Source organism: Grampus griseus (assembly GCF_964374135.1).
Source record: "Grampus griseus genome assembly, chromosome: 21".
Classification (NCBI taxonomy): domain Eukaryota; kingdom Metazoa; phylum Chordata; class Mammalia; order Artiodactyla; family Delphinidae; genus Grampus; species Grampus griseus.
In genome coordinates, this window is record NC_139015.1 from 23163748 (window position 1) to 23179320 (window position 15573).

General features: G+C 44.3%; 1 protein-coding gene across 3 annotated transcripts in view; it reads left to right on the plus strand.

The window, feature by feature from the left end:
• The first annotated feature begins 861 nt into the window (after positions 1-861).
• Positions 862-15573, plus strand: part of RBPMS (RNA binding protein, mRNA processing factor) — a 185798-nt gene continuing 171086 nt past the window's right edge. The window contains exon 1 of one of the 3 annotated variants that reach the window (XM_082680178.1): positions 862-1497. In XM_082680178.1, coding sequence (XP_082536304.1) covers positions 1432-1497 — 66 coding nt within the window. In that variant the 5' untranslated portion in view covers positions 862-1431. The remainder of the gene's footprint in view (positions 1498-15573) is intronic. The other 2 variants (XM_082680176.1, XM_082680177.1) reach the window with 2 other exon arrangements.

Consider the following 15573-nt stretch of genomic DNA (forward strand, 5'->3'; position numbering starts at 1 on the left):
TTTGACCCTCTGAATATCATCTGTCTTGGCCTCCAGTTCGTCTGGCAGTGAGAAATATTCCCTCAGCCAACAACTATTTATTGAGCGCCTACTGTATACCAGATAGCGTACTCAAATAGCCATGGGATTCAAAAGATAAACAGGGCCCGGTCTCGTCTTCCAAAAAGGATCTCCCAAAAGAGTAAAGAGAAGCAGCCAGGTAAACAAATAATTCTAGGACAGTCTGAAAAGGGCTGTAGAGGGGTCTGAACAGGGGCGGCGGGTTCGGAGACGCTGGAGAGGTTTCCGAGGGCCCGGCGTCGGAGGTGGGTTTGAAGCTGCGCCCTGAAAACGCCGGCCCGGAGCGGGCTGCCCCCGGATGTCACTCGAGTTCTCGCGTCCTGTCATTTTAAGCTGCCGACTAGGAAGGGAAGAAATAGGTCTAGGCCGGTACTGAAAAGGAGGGGTAGGGATTGGGGTGCGAATCCCTCGTGAAGAGCAAGCAAACAAAAGTAGCACATCACACTTCCAGGTCCTCGCGCGGGCAGGGCCTGCCTCCCCGAAGCCCCTCTCCGAGCTGCGCGAAACGCCCGGCGACCCCCAGGGACCGTGCAAGCGGTAGGACCTGACCTTCTTCCCTCCCCCCTCCTCGGCCCTCGCCCTCCGACCTACCGCGGCGTCGGGGGCTGGGGTCCGCCGCTTCCGCCCGCCGCCCGCCGCCCCTCCCAGGCGCGCGCCATCCGGCCGCAGGGCAGCCGCCCTCGGCGCAGCCCCTCCTCCCGCGGGGGGCTTGCCGTCCCGCGTGCCGTTCCTCCCGGCTCCAGCCGGCAGCCCACGTCCAGGGAGGGCGGAGAGAGGAGGAGGAGGGGAGGGAGGAGAGAGGGGAGGGAGGGAGAGAGGGAGGCAGGCGAGAGAAGGGGAGCTGCTTGGAGCCCGTACTTCCCAGAGCCAGCCAGGAGCGCGCACTCAGCGGCTCTCCGGGTCCCAGCCGCGCCCCGCTGCCCCGCACCTCCTTCTCCTGCTCCTCTCCGGGTACCCCTCACCCCCTCCCTCCAGCAGCTGCTACGCTCGGGCAGCGGCCGCCCCCGGCCCCTACTCGGCCACATCCCCAACTCTCTGGGCTCACTCCTGGGACGCGCGTCCTCGCCCCATCCTTTCTTCCTTCCTCCCCTCGCGCCCGCCCGCCCTCTCCAGGTCTCCCTCTCGGGTCCCGATTGTCTCCGTCCCCTTCTCGGTCCGCCGGCGCCTCGCCCTGCCCCGTCTCTCCCTCGCACTTCCTGAGTCGCCCGCCGCCGCTGTCTCGCCGCGCCGCGGGAGCCCGAGCCCGAGCCGAGCCGAGCCGCCGCTGCCCCGGCTCCAGCCCCCGCAGCGCCCGGGGAAGGGAAAAGTGGGCGAGCGCGCCCTCGCCCAGCCCCGCGCCCCAGCCCTGCCCGGCGAGGAAGGACCGGGAAGATGAACAACGGCAGCAAAGCCGAGAAGGAGAACACCCCGAACGAGGCCAACCTTCAGGAGGAAGAGGTACGGAGTGGCTCGGTGCGGTGGCGGGTACGACCTGGGACGGCGGCCGCTGGCTTTCTGCAAAGTGCGGGCGGCCGGCCGGCGGGGCGCGGGTCCCGGGGCGCCGGGCTGCGCCGGGGAGGGAGCGCCGCGGTCGAGGGTTTGGGAATCGTCCTGGCCCCGAGACACCGCCCCAAACTGTGGCCCCGGGAGGCTGTATCATCGGAGAGTGTGTTTTTGTGGGTCCACGGGCGTCTGCGTGCCTAAAATTGCGTAACTTTGAGGACTTTGCTGAGACCTTTGTAAGTATAATGCTCAGCTTTGTTTGCCCCGGATTTTAAAAGCGGAATCGAGAGCTGACTCCTGGGTGACCTCAGATGATTGGGACCGAGAGGGTCAGCACTTAGCTCTGCGTCTGGGGCTGCAAGTTGTGGGGTGTGTTTGTGTGGCTTAAGGAAGAAAATCGGGTAAAGTTTCTCGTTAAAAGACACCTTCGGTTCCCTGCCCCCTCCCTTTCAATGTGAAAGTTCTTGGTGAAACATCTTTTCAGCTGAGGCATTTTGGATTAATAGATAACTCTTCAGCCGCATTCTTCTCTGATGAGTCAAAGACCCCGAACCTGGATGATTAGGTTTTGTAAGTTTAGGGGCTTTGCGGTTGTGGGGAGCAGAAGTTGAATACAAGAGTTTCAAACTTTGCAGTTCACCAAGTGACGATCCAGGCTATTTTAGTAGGACTTTGACGTCTGAGCGTCAATTTCATGTGGTGCGTCCGTAACAACCGTAAATATGTTAACGGCTGCAGAGCGTTCTTTTGGTGGAAACAAAATTCGATAAAAGTGGGGGGAACTCGTGAACAAACATTTCAGAATTTTGTACTTGGGATATTTGTAATATCCTGTTAAATGGCTCAGTTCCTGCAGGTACATTATCTGGAGCCCAGTAAACAATACTTTCCGCCTACTTTTTAAGAAGCCCACGAAACCGACTTTAAACATTCTAAAAGGAACTTTATGTTTAGATGCAAGGAAGTATGCAGTCTCGGTAAAAGCGTTTTTACAGGTATTGCATGCTGATGTATGAGGTTAACCGAAAGGTAAACTGATTCTAAAGCGATTAGGATGTTGAGATTATTATGGCGATACTGTGTTGTGTGTAAACTAAAATTCTGATAGTGAAACCAAAGGTTGCGGAGGATTTAACTAAAACATACAAGCCCTCAGCACTTTGTGCACTTGTAAGATAGGAACTGTTTAAATGGGGAAGACGGAGGGGAGCCCTAAGCCCCTGCAAAACAATGCAAAATAAACACAAGATTTTACTCTTAACATGGTTGTAAGGTAGTGCAACCCAGGTGAATTGCTGTGAGCCCCAGGTGAATTGCCGTGAGCCCCAGGTGAATTGCTGTGAGCCAGAAATTTGCCTTCTCACCTGAGGAAATTGCCTTTATTAAACTGTTATTTTGGAAAGCGTTGCTTACATGCTAGTTGTTTTTTAACTACAAGTGGAGTACTACTGACATTCCTTCTTTTTCAAAGAGATGGAGCCTTGAATTGCATGTTTCGCTTTTTTCTTGAAACTTACCTGCTGCTTTGCTATTTGTTTTCCCTACCACTGAGATAAAATTTTAAAAATAAGTTTGCTTTTTTAAGGAGTTGCTGTGTTTAACTAATTCAGCTAACATACCAAGATAATAATGGCTTCAGAAACCTGTGTCTCTTAGATTGGCGATCTGTTGACTTCTAAGGGTAAGAATATATTACATGAGACTGTCTTTCTCTCTTCACCTGATTGAGAACTTGGAAAGTTAATCAGGTTAAACCAAAGATTTTTTTTGTTTGAGTGACCCCAAACCATAACCTACTTGACAAAATTGGGTAGAGAAAAGTCACATTTTTCTGCTAGACCCATACAGCTTAACTGCCGACAGCACTGGCATGTTGTCTGCCCTGATCGTGGGCGTCTTAATGTGTGAGGCTTGGGTACTAGTATGATAGAATCAGATGATCCCAGTAACAATCACTGCCTCTTAACCAGTGGGAATGGCATGTGGCTCTAGAAAGTATCAGTTTTAGCAAGATACTTGTTATTTTAAAAATAAGGGGACAGTTTAAAAGATTTCAGAACCCAAGTTGTACAAGAGGTGGAACAGACAAAACAGATACACCATGAAGAGAGAAGTTTTATAATGTTAAAAATTCAGGAAAAGAAAGTAAGTTGGCCTGAATGATCTAGGTAATTTTGCTCTAATTCCCTGTTTGGGGTTTATGTTTTGTTTTTGAAAAACTCCTAACCTCTCTTTCCTAACCCTGAAAGCCACAAGTAAAATAAATATGGTATTTGGTGAGTCCCATTAATGTGCTCAGCAATATACAAAACCACCGCCCTGGACCCTTTCCCTGCCCACCCAGGGATCAGCAATTTGTTCTCAAACACATTTAAAAGCCGTGGCCAAGGATTCCAGTAAACAGAACACACACATATACAATGTATATACACGTGATGACAAGAGAGGAAAAATGTGTTTTGTTGCAGTTTCTGATAGCCATTGAGCTGATGAGGAAGAGTGAGTCCACTCATTATTAAGAGAAAATAGTTTCATAGATAATCAGGGTAATTTAGACTTTATCACTTTATAAAATCCAGGGTTTTTTTCCCTACTTTTTAAAAAAAGTGAGTTCCTTTTATTTTCCAGTACATTTCAGCCCTGATCGAGAGCTTCTAAAGCTCACTCTGAAACAGTGATGTTTGAAACACTTAGTTTGGTTCCAATTGAATAGAAGGAACAATCTAGGACTTAGGAGAATTTTTGCAGCTTTTTAGGGTTGGAAGTTGTTGAGAACTTGGGCAGGAAGTAGTCTTCTGCTCTGGGTAGTATTTAAAACTTTGAGGTAAAATAATTTTAAGATTTGGCTAGCCAACTGTAAGAATACATCTGGTTTTCTGACTTCTAGTATTCTATACATATGTGTTCCTATGTAAGTTGTCCCTGTAAAGAAAAACCAGTTGTCAAAATCTCCCTGGGATCTGAGACTTACAAGGCTTCTGTATATGTATGTATAGGGCGGTAGATAATTTCTTACATAACTTGACAATTAATAAAATAATTCCTAGAATTTGCCTCTAATTTTGGACTAGATGGTATTCTCTTAAAAACACTTGGCAGTTCTCACTTGACCGACTTTACTAAAGTTAATAAATATATAAGTAACAGACATAATTATTTGTCTTATCATTTAAGTTTCGTATATTGAGACATTCTAGTAGTAGGTAGAAAATATTTTTGGTCACTGAATTTTCAAAATGGAAATCAGATAAACAGTAATCTGGTCTTATTTTTACTTTTATGTTATCTGTGTCATTGGGTACTTTTCAGGCTGATTACAAATCATTGCTGAAAGGTGTTTTATTATGTTGAAGCACTGGTGTTAGAGTAATTTCTCCTTAAATTGCTTTGAACATTCTTGTACTTAAAACTAAAACAGAAAAACCTGGCCTCGTTGGACTATTGATCAAAAAGATGTCTGTCAGGTGTTGGGCAGAAATCACAGAGTCAGGTCTTCAGAAGTTAATACAAATCTTTTACCTCGCATTCCGCCTTTTAAAGTACTTAGTAATTTTGCCCAAATATTGGGGTCGTGAAGAAGTTGTTTCTTATGTAATTGTCACAGAGAAGGGGTACCGTGGTAGTTTGATGTGGCAACAGCGGGTTTTCATTGAGCAATAAGATTAATCTACATTATGACCTGGGGAAAATACAAAATGGGTTTGTACAGTTTAACCAAGTTTGGAGTCTGTTACTCCAGATCAAATCAAATGCAATAAACTTATATTTCAATCATAAATAGGATTTGGTGACAGTGTTTTGGATGAAAATGTGGTGACTTCATGGTAAAATGATGTTGCAAGACCACTGCCGATATGGCATATGCATTTCTGAGTTATTTTGCCAGTAGTGGTTTTTAAATTTCCCTGATAAACCCTTATGCTCACTTGTCATCTGTTTCTAACGGCATTTGTTTGTTGGATAGATAGATTGGATGCACTTATTTGAGGACCGAATCCTTGGACGTTTGTGATGGGGCAGTGAAGTGGGAATTCTTGTGCGCTGCGATGGGCATGTGAATCACGGCAGCTTTCGGAAGGACTTGGCACTGTATGTGAAAATTTCAAGCCCTTTGATTCCGCGCTTTTATTTTTAGAAATTTACCCTAAGGAAATAATAAGCGTGCACAAAGATTTATTTAAAAGGATGATGCTCAGGGTTATTTATGATAGGGAAAATTCACAGAGACTCTGTGCCTAACAGCGAAATTGCTAAGTAAATCATGGTGTAATTCCTCAAAGAGAATATTAGGTAGCCATTAAAAGCCACATTTTTAAAGAATGTACGTGTGTGCGTGCGTGCGTGTAAATTTTTTGGTGGCTTAAAACAACAGAAATCTATTCTCAGTTTTGGAGGCTAGAAATCTGGGGTCAAGGTGTTGGTATTGCTCCCTCTGAATGCTGTAGGAGAGAATCTGACTTTCTCTTCCAGCTTCTACATTTTAATTGAGGGGTTAATTCTCATGACATAAAGTGAAAAGAGCAAAAATAAAAATTTTATATTATGTGATGCCAATTTTAAAAAATAACCAAACATTAATAAAAAAATCTGGTGGATTACAGATCATTTTTATTTACTTTCTGGTGCTTTTCTGTGTTTTCTAAATTTTCTATAATGAACATAGGAACAAAAGCAATTTTATGTCTTTTCTCTTAGATTTCAATAAATTCCCTTGAAATATCTGTAGGTGTCACAGAACCATTGGGTTGGTCACATTTCGTTTTGCTGCCAAGCCTGGCCTGGGGAATCAGGCCTCTGAGCCTCACAGCCTTTCCTCATAATGTTGATCTCATTCCCTTATCCTGTCTCTTCCTAGTGATCTTCAGCTGCTCTCCTTGTTCTAACGTGCTTTCTCAATCCATTCTAACACACACTGCTGGGTCCTCTGGTACCCCAGCTCCTTCAGCACTCAGTGAAGTCCAAATATGACACTCAGGCTTCCTCCTAAGGTACCTCCGTACATACTCTGCACACCATTTGTTTCAACCACCCTTTCCCTCTTGGTCTAGCTTGAACTGCTGTCCAGGCAAAAGTCAAGTTTCAGCCTACATTTTGCAAGATCTCATCACCTGAATTGCCCTATCCCAAAGAGAGGCTTTTCCTCAGAATTCCAGGAGATACATGTTATCTCCGTTTAACTCCTGGATCATTACATTTCATTTTTGGGTTTTTTTTTTTTTCCTTTAAGATCTATGCCGTCATATCACAGTGTTTCCAATCCCCAACACCTACCCAAAGTTGGTACCCCAGCACAAGGTAAGTACCACACACTTACACATGTATGCACATATAATTCTTTATAAGCATATGAAATATCCTTACTGGTGGGGATGGTGGTGACGACCTTGAATAGGTAAGCTGTCACAAAGCAGCCACTTCCTTAATGTGGCATTTAGAGCCGGTTATGGATGGATGGATCCTCTGGGAAATGACCTCCCCACCTGTCACCTGCAGCCTCCATCTGCGCCCACAGGCCAGTGTGCTTGGTTCATCCGACAGCCACTGCCAACGTGGGCCCGCTCATTTCGAGGTGCAGTTGGGTTTTCACTCTTAGAATTTGGTTTCTGCTGTGGGATTCATTTTGACCTTTCGGACAGGGGCTTCTGGAAGCTCTGGTTCAGTGGTGCTAGAACAGCATTCCCAAACGAGGCTGCCCTGTGTGATGGCCACTTTGGAATGTTTGTGTTCAGTTTCATTTGGCACATTAGTGTCTGCCTTGGGGGTAGGGGAAGGGGAATGCAAATGTTCCTCTTGAACAGTGCTTGCTTTGGTCAAAGAAAAAATGTAGGAAGGAATGAAGAGAATGAACCTTAGTAATAGCTGGGGCAAAAGTGGCGGCCTGGCTCTGTGGGCTTGAGGCCAGCAGGGACCAGGTCTTTAAATTGATGCTATGTTGATATGAGGGCGTCATGGGGGATGAGCTTATCTGTCCATGGCGATGACTTGGGTATGATTCCTTGAACCCACGTCCCTATCTTTAAGTGTACGGGGAGGATATTGCAAACCACTTCAGTGCACTCTGTGTTGGAGCGAGCCGGGAGTGCTCGACGGCGGAGCTTATCAGAACAGAGTTGCCTAGTTTGTTGCCTAGTCGTCTTTGCTGAGCGCCGGAAAAAGAAAATACTGAAATACTTGATCCTGGGACGTTTTCAGACATCTTTTTAGCTGTTCACTCAGGTAAGAATTGTTAACTTCTGAGTATTCTGTGTCAAGTACTGGCCAAGCACTTTATATGTACCACGTGACTCATCCTCTCAATGAGCTGATGTAGGTATTGCGGTGATGAGGACCCTCATTATATGGGGAGGTGACTGAGGCACTGAGAGGCTGAGTGACTGGGGCCTTCACGTTCAGATTCTGGGGGGCCCAAGATCTGGGACAAACCTCTTACTTCAAGTTGCGCCCAGGTTTAGTGGCGATGGCCCTGTGTAAACAGGTACAGTAAAGCACTGTGTTGAATTAAGTGAGGCGGTAGATTGAGTTGGGAACCAGTCAGCAACAGAAGGAGAGGGTGACGGAGCTATATACATCAAAGAAAGCTTTAAAAAAAGAGGTGATAGTTGAGGTTTGTTTTCCAGTTGAAGAAGGGTTGAGACAGGAGGGGAAAGATTGTCTAGTCAAAGGGATCGACCTTCAATGAAGATAGAGGCTTAAAAGGGAAAACAAGCGGGAGAGGAAGGGAAGTCAGGATATGAGGGGGAGGGAGACATGGGAAGGGGAGGGAGGCATTGTGGGGGGAAGGATAGAGGAGCTCTCCTTCCATGCCAGGGACCAGGAAAGACTTCCTGTGATGGCAGCTGGGCTTCTGTGCAGCGGGGTCTTGGCGTTCTGAGATGTTCCTGTGGCGAAGGGGATGCAGTGGATTTGGAGGCTATAACACTGCAGGAGTCCTGGTCTCAAAATTAGGCAGTGGCTGGCGGTGGTGACTGAGCCGGGCGGGAGATGTTCAGGGGCTGCAGTAACTGTCAGATGACCAGGAGAGAAGCCTAGGAGTTGCATCTGTGGAGCCTCTTGGGTTTCTCTTTTGGATGACTAGCTAAATGGTGGTTGTATGTGTAGAAGCAGAAAATACCTGGAAGGGAAAGAGGCAACTGAGAGGGTTGGGTTTGAAGTGCAGAGGAGAGATCTTTCAGAACAATTAAAGATATAGCTAGCAATCGAAAAGCTGTATACTGTGAACTGAGTGCCCAGAAAATTAGAGAGGGCATGGGACCCCTGCTCCTAGGAAACCTTGTGAGGGTAGGCAACAAAAGATGGACAATTTACTTAAAATTTGAAGCTGTGTTTTAAAAAAAAAAAAGGGGGTGTGGAGAACTGGAAATTCTCAGGAAAAATTGAAGCAATTTTTTTAAAGCACTCTTTTAATTCAGGAACATAATATATTGCGTATATCTGTCTAGTTATAATAGTGTTCAAGACATTTAACCATTTGAAAGCCCGATTCGGGGGAGCTTACAAAACTGGGTATATATAGTGTATTTCATATACTTTTTTTTTTTGCTTTCATCAACAGTCTTTGCAAATTGTTTTCCTCTAAAATTTGCAGTTAATTCTCAGGCTCTTACAACCTTTTCTTTTCCCAGCCCTGTACCTAGAAGGGACATAAAATTTGTAGATGGGTTTGGGAGGTAAAGATGGAAGGCCCGGAGAGGCTTGAGTATTTTTATAAGAAAAAGTTTGCCTGAGTTGCTTTGTTCTTTTTTTTCATTTTATTGGGGTGGGGGGAGTTAGAATGAGCCTTTGGCTAGAGCCCAAAGTCATCTCTTCCGTGGGTCATATTTTCAATTTATTCATTTCGTGCTTTCCTAAAAGTTAGCTACTTTTTCTGCTCACAGCTAAGTGTCAACTCTTGAATAAAGAAAAACGGTCCAGGAATTTAATTGCGTTTGTATTTCTCATAGGTTTTAACCCTGCTGCAACCATTATAATGCACATTATGTAGAATACTGGAGAAAAAAACCAGAAATGGCAGTAATAAATGCCAATCACACCAGGAAGACGGTTCCAAATTCCAGGCTGTAAATACAGTATTGTTACACAAATTTAAAACGCTGAGGGAATGCCAAAGCAGCCTAGCTCAATCATGTCAGCCCCTAGGATTTTGCAAAGGTACAGAGAAACCTAGGAGTCTCACAGTTGAGGTACATCTCACCAACCCATGAAAAGAAGTTAGAGGCTAATTTCTACTTTCAGTTAGCCTTTACTTCTCGTGAGTTTTTTTTAAAAAATGACGTTCCTTTCTCTGCGCTTCCTAAATTCTTATGTCATCAGGTAGATATGCTGGCAGAAGGCCAACATTATTCTAAGAAATCCTAGAGATAAAACATTTTTTTTCCCCTCGAATCCCCAGGATCCTGTTTTGTGAACTTTTTTCTCTTATGCCCACCTATAGGATAGATAGTTTTGGCCTCATGAGAGAAGGGACAGCACAGAAAGTGTTATCTTTTTATAGAAGTGGCAGAATTTCCTTTGTGCTGGGAGGGGAAGTGCTACAAAAGTGTAATTACTTTACCCAGCATGTGCAATTTACAGGACTTAAAATGTGTGAGTTTCCAAAGAGGCATCTGTTTTTAAATAACAGTATCCCTCTAAGCCAGCAGGATGTGTTTTGGGGCAGGGAAGGGACACACACGCACGCGCACGTGCGCTTCTGTCCTGTGCATGCCCTGGGATGCTGGGTGACAGGAGACTGAAAACGTTGGATAATTGCTTCTCCGGGCCTGGCTTATCCTTAGAAGGAACATGAGCTGTCCTGGAGTCCAGTCACTGTGTTCTGATTCTGCCTCCTCTCCACTCTACCCTTCTAAGCCTGTTTCCTTCTTTACCAAGACCTCCAAGCATTTTCCCAGCAACGAGCAAAAAAAAAAAAATGGTTAGAGCTAGTGCTGAGACCATTTTTGTTACAAAAATTTTTTTCAGTCTTACTGCGTATGTGTAAGAAAATTGGAGAATTGAAGATCAGGTGCGTGTCCAGATATAATCAAACTTGTAAAAGCATGTATGGATTTTGGGCACATTAATTCACTAAGCATCTACTGAGTAGTGTCTACTGTTTTAAGCGTTGCACATTATTTTTTAAATTTCTATCTTATTTTGGAGTCTAGTTGATTAACAATGTTGTGTTAGTTTCAGGTGTACAGCAAAGTGATTCAGTTATCCCTATACACGTATCAATTCTTTTTCAAATTCTTTTCCCATTTAGGTGATTACAGAGTATTGAGCAGAGTTCCCTGCCTTATACAGTAGGTCCTTCTTGGTTATATGTTTTAAATATAGCACATTTTACATTAAGCACTGCGCTTTAACAAACCCAATGAAGTGTTCTCATCCCATGTTGAGGGATAAGGAAACTGAGGCTCTGAGAGATTAAGTAATTTGTCTGAGGTTTTATTTGCAACTAGTGGTAGGAGCTTAAACTCTCTCCAGCTGTGTGCAAGGTTCATGTGATCTGGGCCTGCTGGTCTCCCTGATCTCATCCAACAAGAATCACAGCTTCATTCATTATGCTTCAGCTGCTTGGGCCTTACTTAGGTATCTCCAGCTTGCCAGACGTGCTGCTGCCTCAGGGCCTTTGCATGTGCTCTTCTGTCTGCCTAGGAAACTGTACACCCAGATGTTCCTATGGCAGCCTCGTCCTTGACATTCATTCAGATGCCAGTTCAGATGTTACCCAGGGAGACCTTTGACCTCCAAGTTCAAAGTATCCCCACATTCCCAACCACTGTCCCATCCCTCTTATTTCCCAGAGAGTACTTTTTACTCACTGACTTTACCTTGGGTACTTGTCTTGCACTCCTAGAATGTGACTCCTGTCTTGTTTCGGGCTGTAACTCCAATGCCTAGAACTGCCCAACGTTTGTTATTTGTTAAATGACTGGAATACAAACCAACCTGTCAAATTCTGAGGCCTGTACAGTATACCACATGGTCCTAAGTCTTTTCCAGCAGTTTTTAGATTAAATTTTAATGCTGCCTTCAAGATGATCATTTCTGGGTCCCCATCCCCCTGTACTTCAGAAAGTACAATTACCGCCTGCTGTTAGGCCAGAAATTTTGGATGGTAAGTGATTGATCCCATGGAGATGGGGGCTGGGGAGGGAAGAACAGGTTTTCATACGTAAAGGAATCCTTTGTCCAGTTAGAATGGAAACCAAGTACGTATTTCCACAGAAGCAAGAGTGAAATGTGGGCCGCCCATGGAGTGACAAGTAAAAGTAGGGCAAGATGACTTTGATTACTGTTTTGCAGATGTGCTGTTGGGTTGCAAAGAGTTAATGTTAATAACCCAGGTGGAATTGATTTGGAGATAGGCTTAGCACTCTCAGCCCTTTGAGTTAGTCTAGCCTCCAGCTCAATGTGTTTTCCTTCCTCTGCCTACAAAGTAAAAAAAGGCACGCAGCTCAGGATACCGCGGGCTTTAGCCAGCTGAATCCAGCCTGTAAGCACCTGTGTGGTAGCTACCAGGCAGCGGCTGCCCTGAGCCCTGTGAACCCTTAGGCCGGCACCTCACAGCCGCAGATGATACCCACTAGTCAGCCTCACAGACTCAGGAGCTGTGTTTCCTCACTTTGTAAAGCACAACAGGTGACTGTCAGGATGTAGACATCTAAGTCATCCTTACTTTGGTCATCAGACTGCCTGTTAATTGAGCTCACTGAGGCCCTCATGAAAGTGCAGGCCATTGGATTGTCCTCATTTATGGCATTTATGTCGTAATAGTTGACCTTGAGCAAACTTTTTAAACTTTACCATCATCCGCTGTCTGATAGTCTTATAACCAGTGGTATATAAATCCTTGTATTAGTCGGTTCTTGACCAAATCATCAGTACTCTTTTTTAAATTACTACACCTTTTTTTGTTTCCTAAGGGACGTAGGACAAGTCACTTAAGTGTCCGTTTCCCGAACTAAAACATAGGGGTGGACAGACAACACCTGCTACGCGTTAAGAGAACTGTAACTCCTCTGCCGTTTTTCTGCTTCATCCCACTTTTCCTCTCCCCTGTGCTGTGCTGCCGCTGCAGCCCAGATACATCGGGGTGGAGGGGGATAGGCTGTTTGCGGGGGGAATGGTTTTAAGCCTGAGATTGTTTTGTTTTTGTTTTTTACTGAGAAAATCCGTGCCCCTCCTGGAGAAATGGGTGGGAGTTTCTGGGTGTGAGCTAACGGCAGGAAATGACCCTCTCTAAACAAAAGGACTCTTTAAGGCCCATCCTGAGTCTTTGTGTTTTGAGGAGGGGTTATACAGAAAACCAGAGCTAGGAAATTAATCTCTGCTTTAGCCATGCTAAGGGAGGGAAGGGAGAAAGGAGAAAATTCCTTCCCTGCTCACCCTCCCAAATGTCTAAAGTGCCAGGCAGTACCCACTGTGAGCGCCGGAGAGGTTCATAGTAAGGTGGGACACACTTCTTGGGACAGTGTGGCTTCATAACCCCAACACGCAAAAAGGAACCAGGTTGGGCAGAATTATACCCACCGTGACCTTCAGCTTTAACCTTGGCTTTCAGCTGCTGCTTGAAACACCCATCACCAGCAGGATGCAGAAATACAGAACGGGGAAAGGAGAAGAAAGGGATATTTTTGTGTGATCTATTAGTTGGGGTGCTGTGATTTGCTAATGAAGACCCTATAAGTAAATCAAAGATTTGAATACTGCATTAACTACCGTCTTCATTTTTTCTAAATCTTAACTGCTAAGAGTCAGTGACTTCTGCCGGTTGACTAACAGAAGGCATTTGTAATCGTTTCTGTGTTAGATAGCAGGCCCATGTGAAGAAATGTGGGGCCTTGCCCCTGCTTTGGAATGCACCTTCTCTTCACTCTAAAGTGACCATTCATTATATCAGTATTTATACGGCAAGACGCTGAATTTATATTGCGAGGAAAGTGGTTCTGTCTTATCAAAATTATTTTGCCTTTACATTCTTGCTGACTTGCAGCAATGAACTTCTTCCAGGCACACCTTTTTTTTTTTTTTTTTAGGAATATAAATCTTTCCACTAATAATTAGAAACACACATTTTTGTTGAAAGTGGTTTTGTGGCTTACTTTGTTTTCAGAAAACGACAAACATCTCAAAGAAACATTGTTAGCCTACTATTTTAGGCTTTATATTGTAACTATATTTTTAGAAAGGCCTGCTGATGTGTTTGGTGGATACAGTGTGGTGTGTTGGGGGTAGAGAGGTGGATTACATCACGGGCACCAGACACTTAACAGAATTGCAGAGATAAGATTAAAGCGGATGCTCCGATCCCAGTACGAAAGGGTTTTATTTGGATATTACATGTGTTGAAAGACTGTATCTTAAATAGGAATCGGAGTGTAGAATTGCTGTAAAGGTTTACAGGGAAAAATTGTTAAATTCCAGTGTCTCATGTGTTGGTAGGTTTTCTCCTTTTCCTAATAAGTAAACTTGAGAGAAAGATTAATGTTGTAGTGTTAGTAATTTACAGATATGAAGATATACATTGACTTACGTTCATTTGGAGGCTTATATGGTATACATCCGGCATTTGTTTTTCATTTGTAAAAGATCGGTTATTTTTCGGTTATTATCTGTGTAACATCACATATTTTTACAAAGAAAAGATTAAAATACCAGTGATGTTCTGCTCTCTACATTTAAGCACTTATAGCTGTAATGTCTGGCGGTAGAATTCTTTGCATTGAGAACCGTTCCTGCATCAGCTTTGGTGACTAGGACCAAATATTCCCAACCTGCATGCTTTACATAGGTTACTTTGTGGTTTAGATGGATTTGGGAATGAAGCGTGTCTGATTGTATTGGGTGGAGGAACAACTTCTTCTGTTGCTCTTTCCATTCGTGCAACTACTGGTAAACCTTGAATCAAAAAGTGAGAATTTCCTGATCAGGAATGTTCTTGGATGATCAAAGGGAAGAGTCTTGCCCTTTGCAGGACTAGCATCTGTTGCCCTTTGGTCACAGTGCACCCAGCCTGCTGACTCTGTATCTTAAAAACAAAAACAAAAGCCAGTAGGGAGGGGAGCGAAGACTCAAAAACACCTGTGGGGCTTTGGAATATGTTGAGTTCCTGATTTTGGCAGGTGATCATTTGAGAAGTTTTAACCGTTAAGTTGTCCCTTCCTCTGCCTTCCCAAAGCCCCCCATTTTAAATTAACACTTAATCAACATGAAAATTGCTCTTATTACTATTATTATAAATCATGGGTCATGATTATACAGAAAAATCCTTTTGGTATGAGCTTATTCTGAACTCCACGAAACAGTGTTGTGTTTCCTTATTCACTAATGAAGTCAGCCCAGGAAAGCTTGGAGCAGGAGACCCAGGCACAGAAATCCAGCAATTTGACCTCGGTCCTCCACCTTATCCCAGTGCTCTCCGAAATCTCTCCACAAAACGAATAAGCATTATATTGTCCAAAATGAAATTGCAGTCATGTTCCTCGGAAAATGTACCACGAATACGTCACTGCCCTCCCCACCCCAAACGGGTTAATTTGCAGTCATACAATTTAGGGCATTTTTCATGTAGGGTTGGGATAAAGAGTAAGCATATTGTTCATAGTAAAGTCCTGAGATGACTTCCCTTTATCGAAAGCTCTAGGATATTAATGCCATTTTTTGTTGTTGTGTTGGACGTTTGTGGTACCCACTCCAACAGCAGTGGGCCACAGCGTAGCTTCAGTGTACAGCGGAGATTATCTTCTGGGATATTGTCGCATATTTTAAATCGTGTTACGCACTTAACTCTGCAGTCATTTCTCCCAACACTAAAAAAATAACTCCATTGGATTTTTATTTTATCTGGTTTTTATTATTGAGACTACCAAGATGCATAAGCCACTTGTTTACCTAATTGGATGACATTGGGCCCAAATTTCTTTTCACCGTCTTTCTCCTCGAAATAACATCTTTTTTTTTTTATTGGCAAATAAATTCACCTATGTTATCCCCTCCTTTCCCTTCCCCCCATTCCAAAAATAAAAGTAAGCAAAAAACCCCCACAAA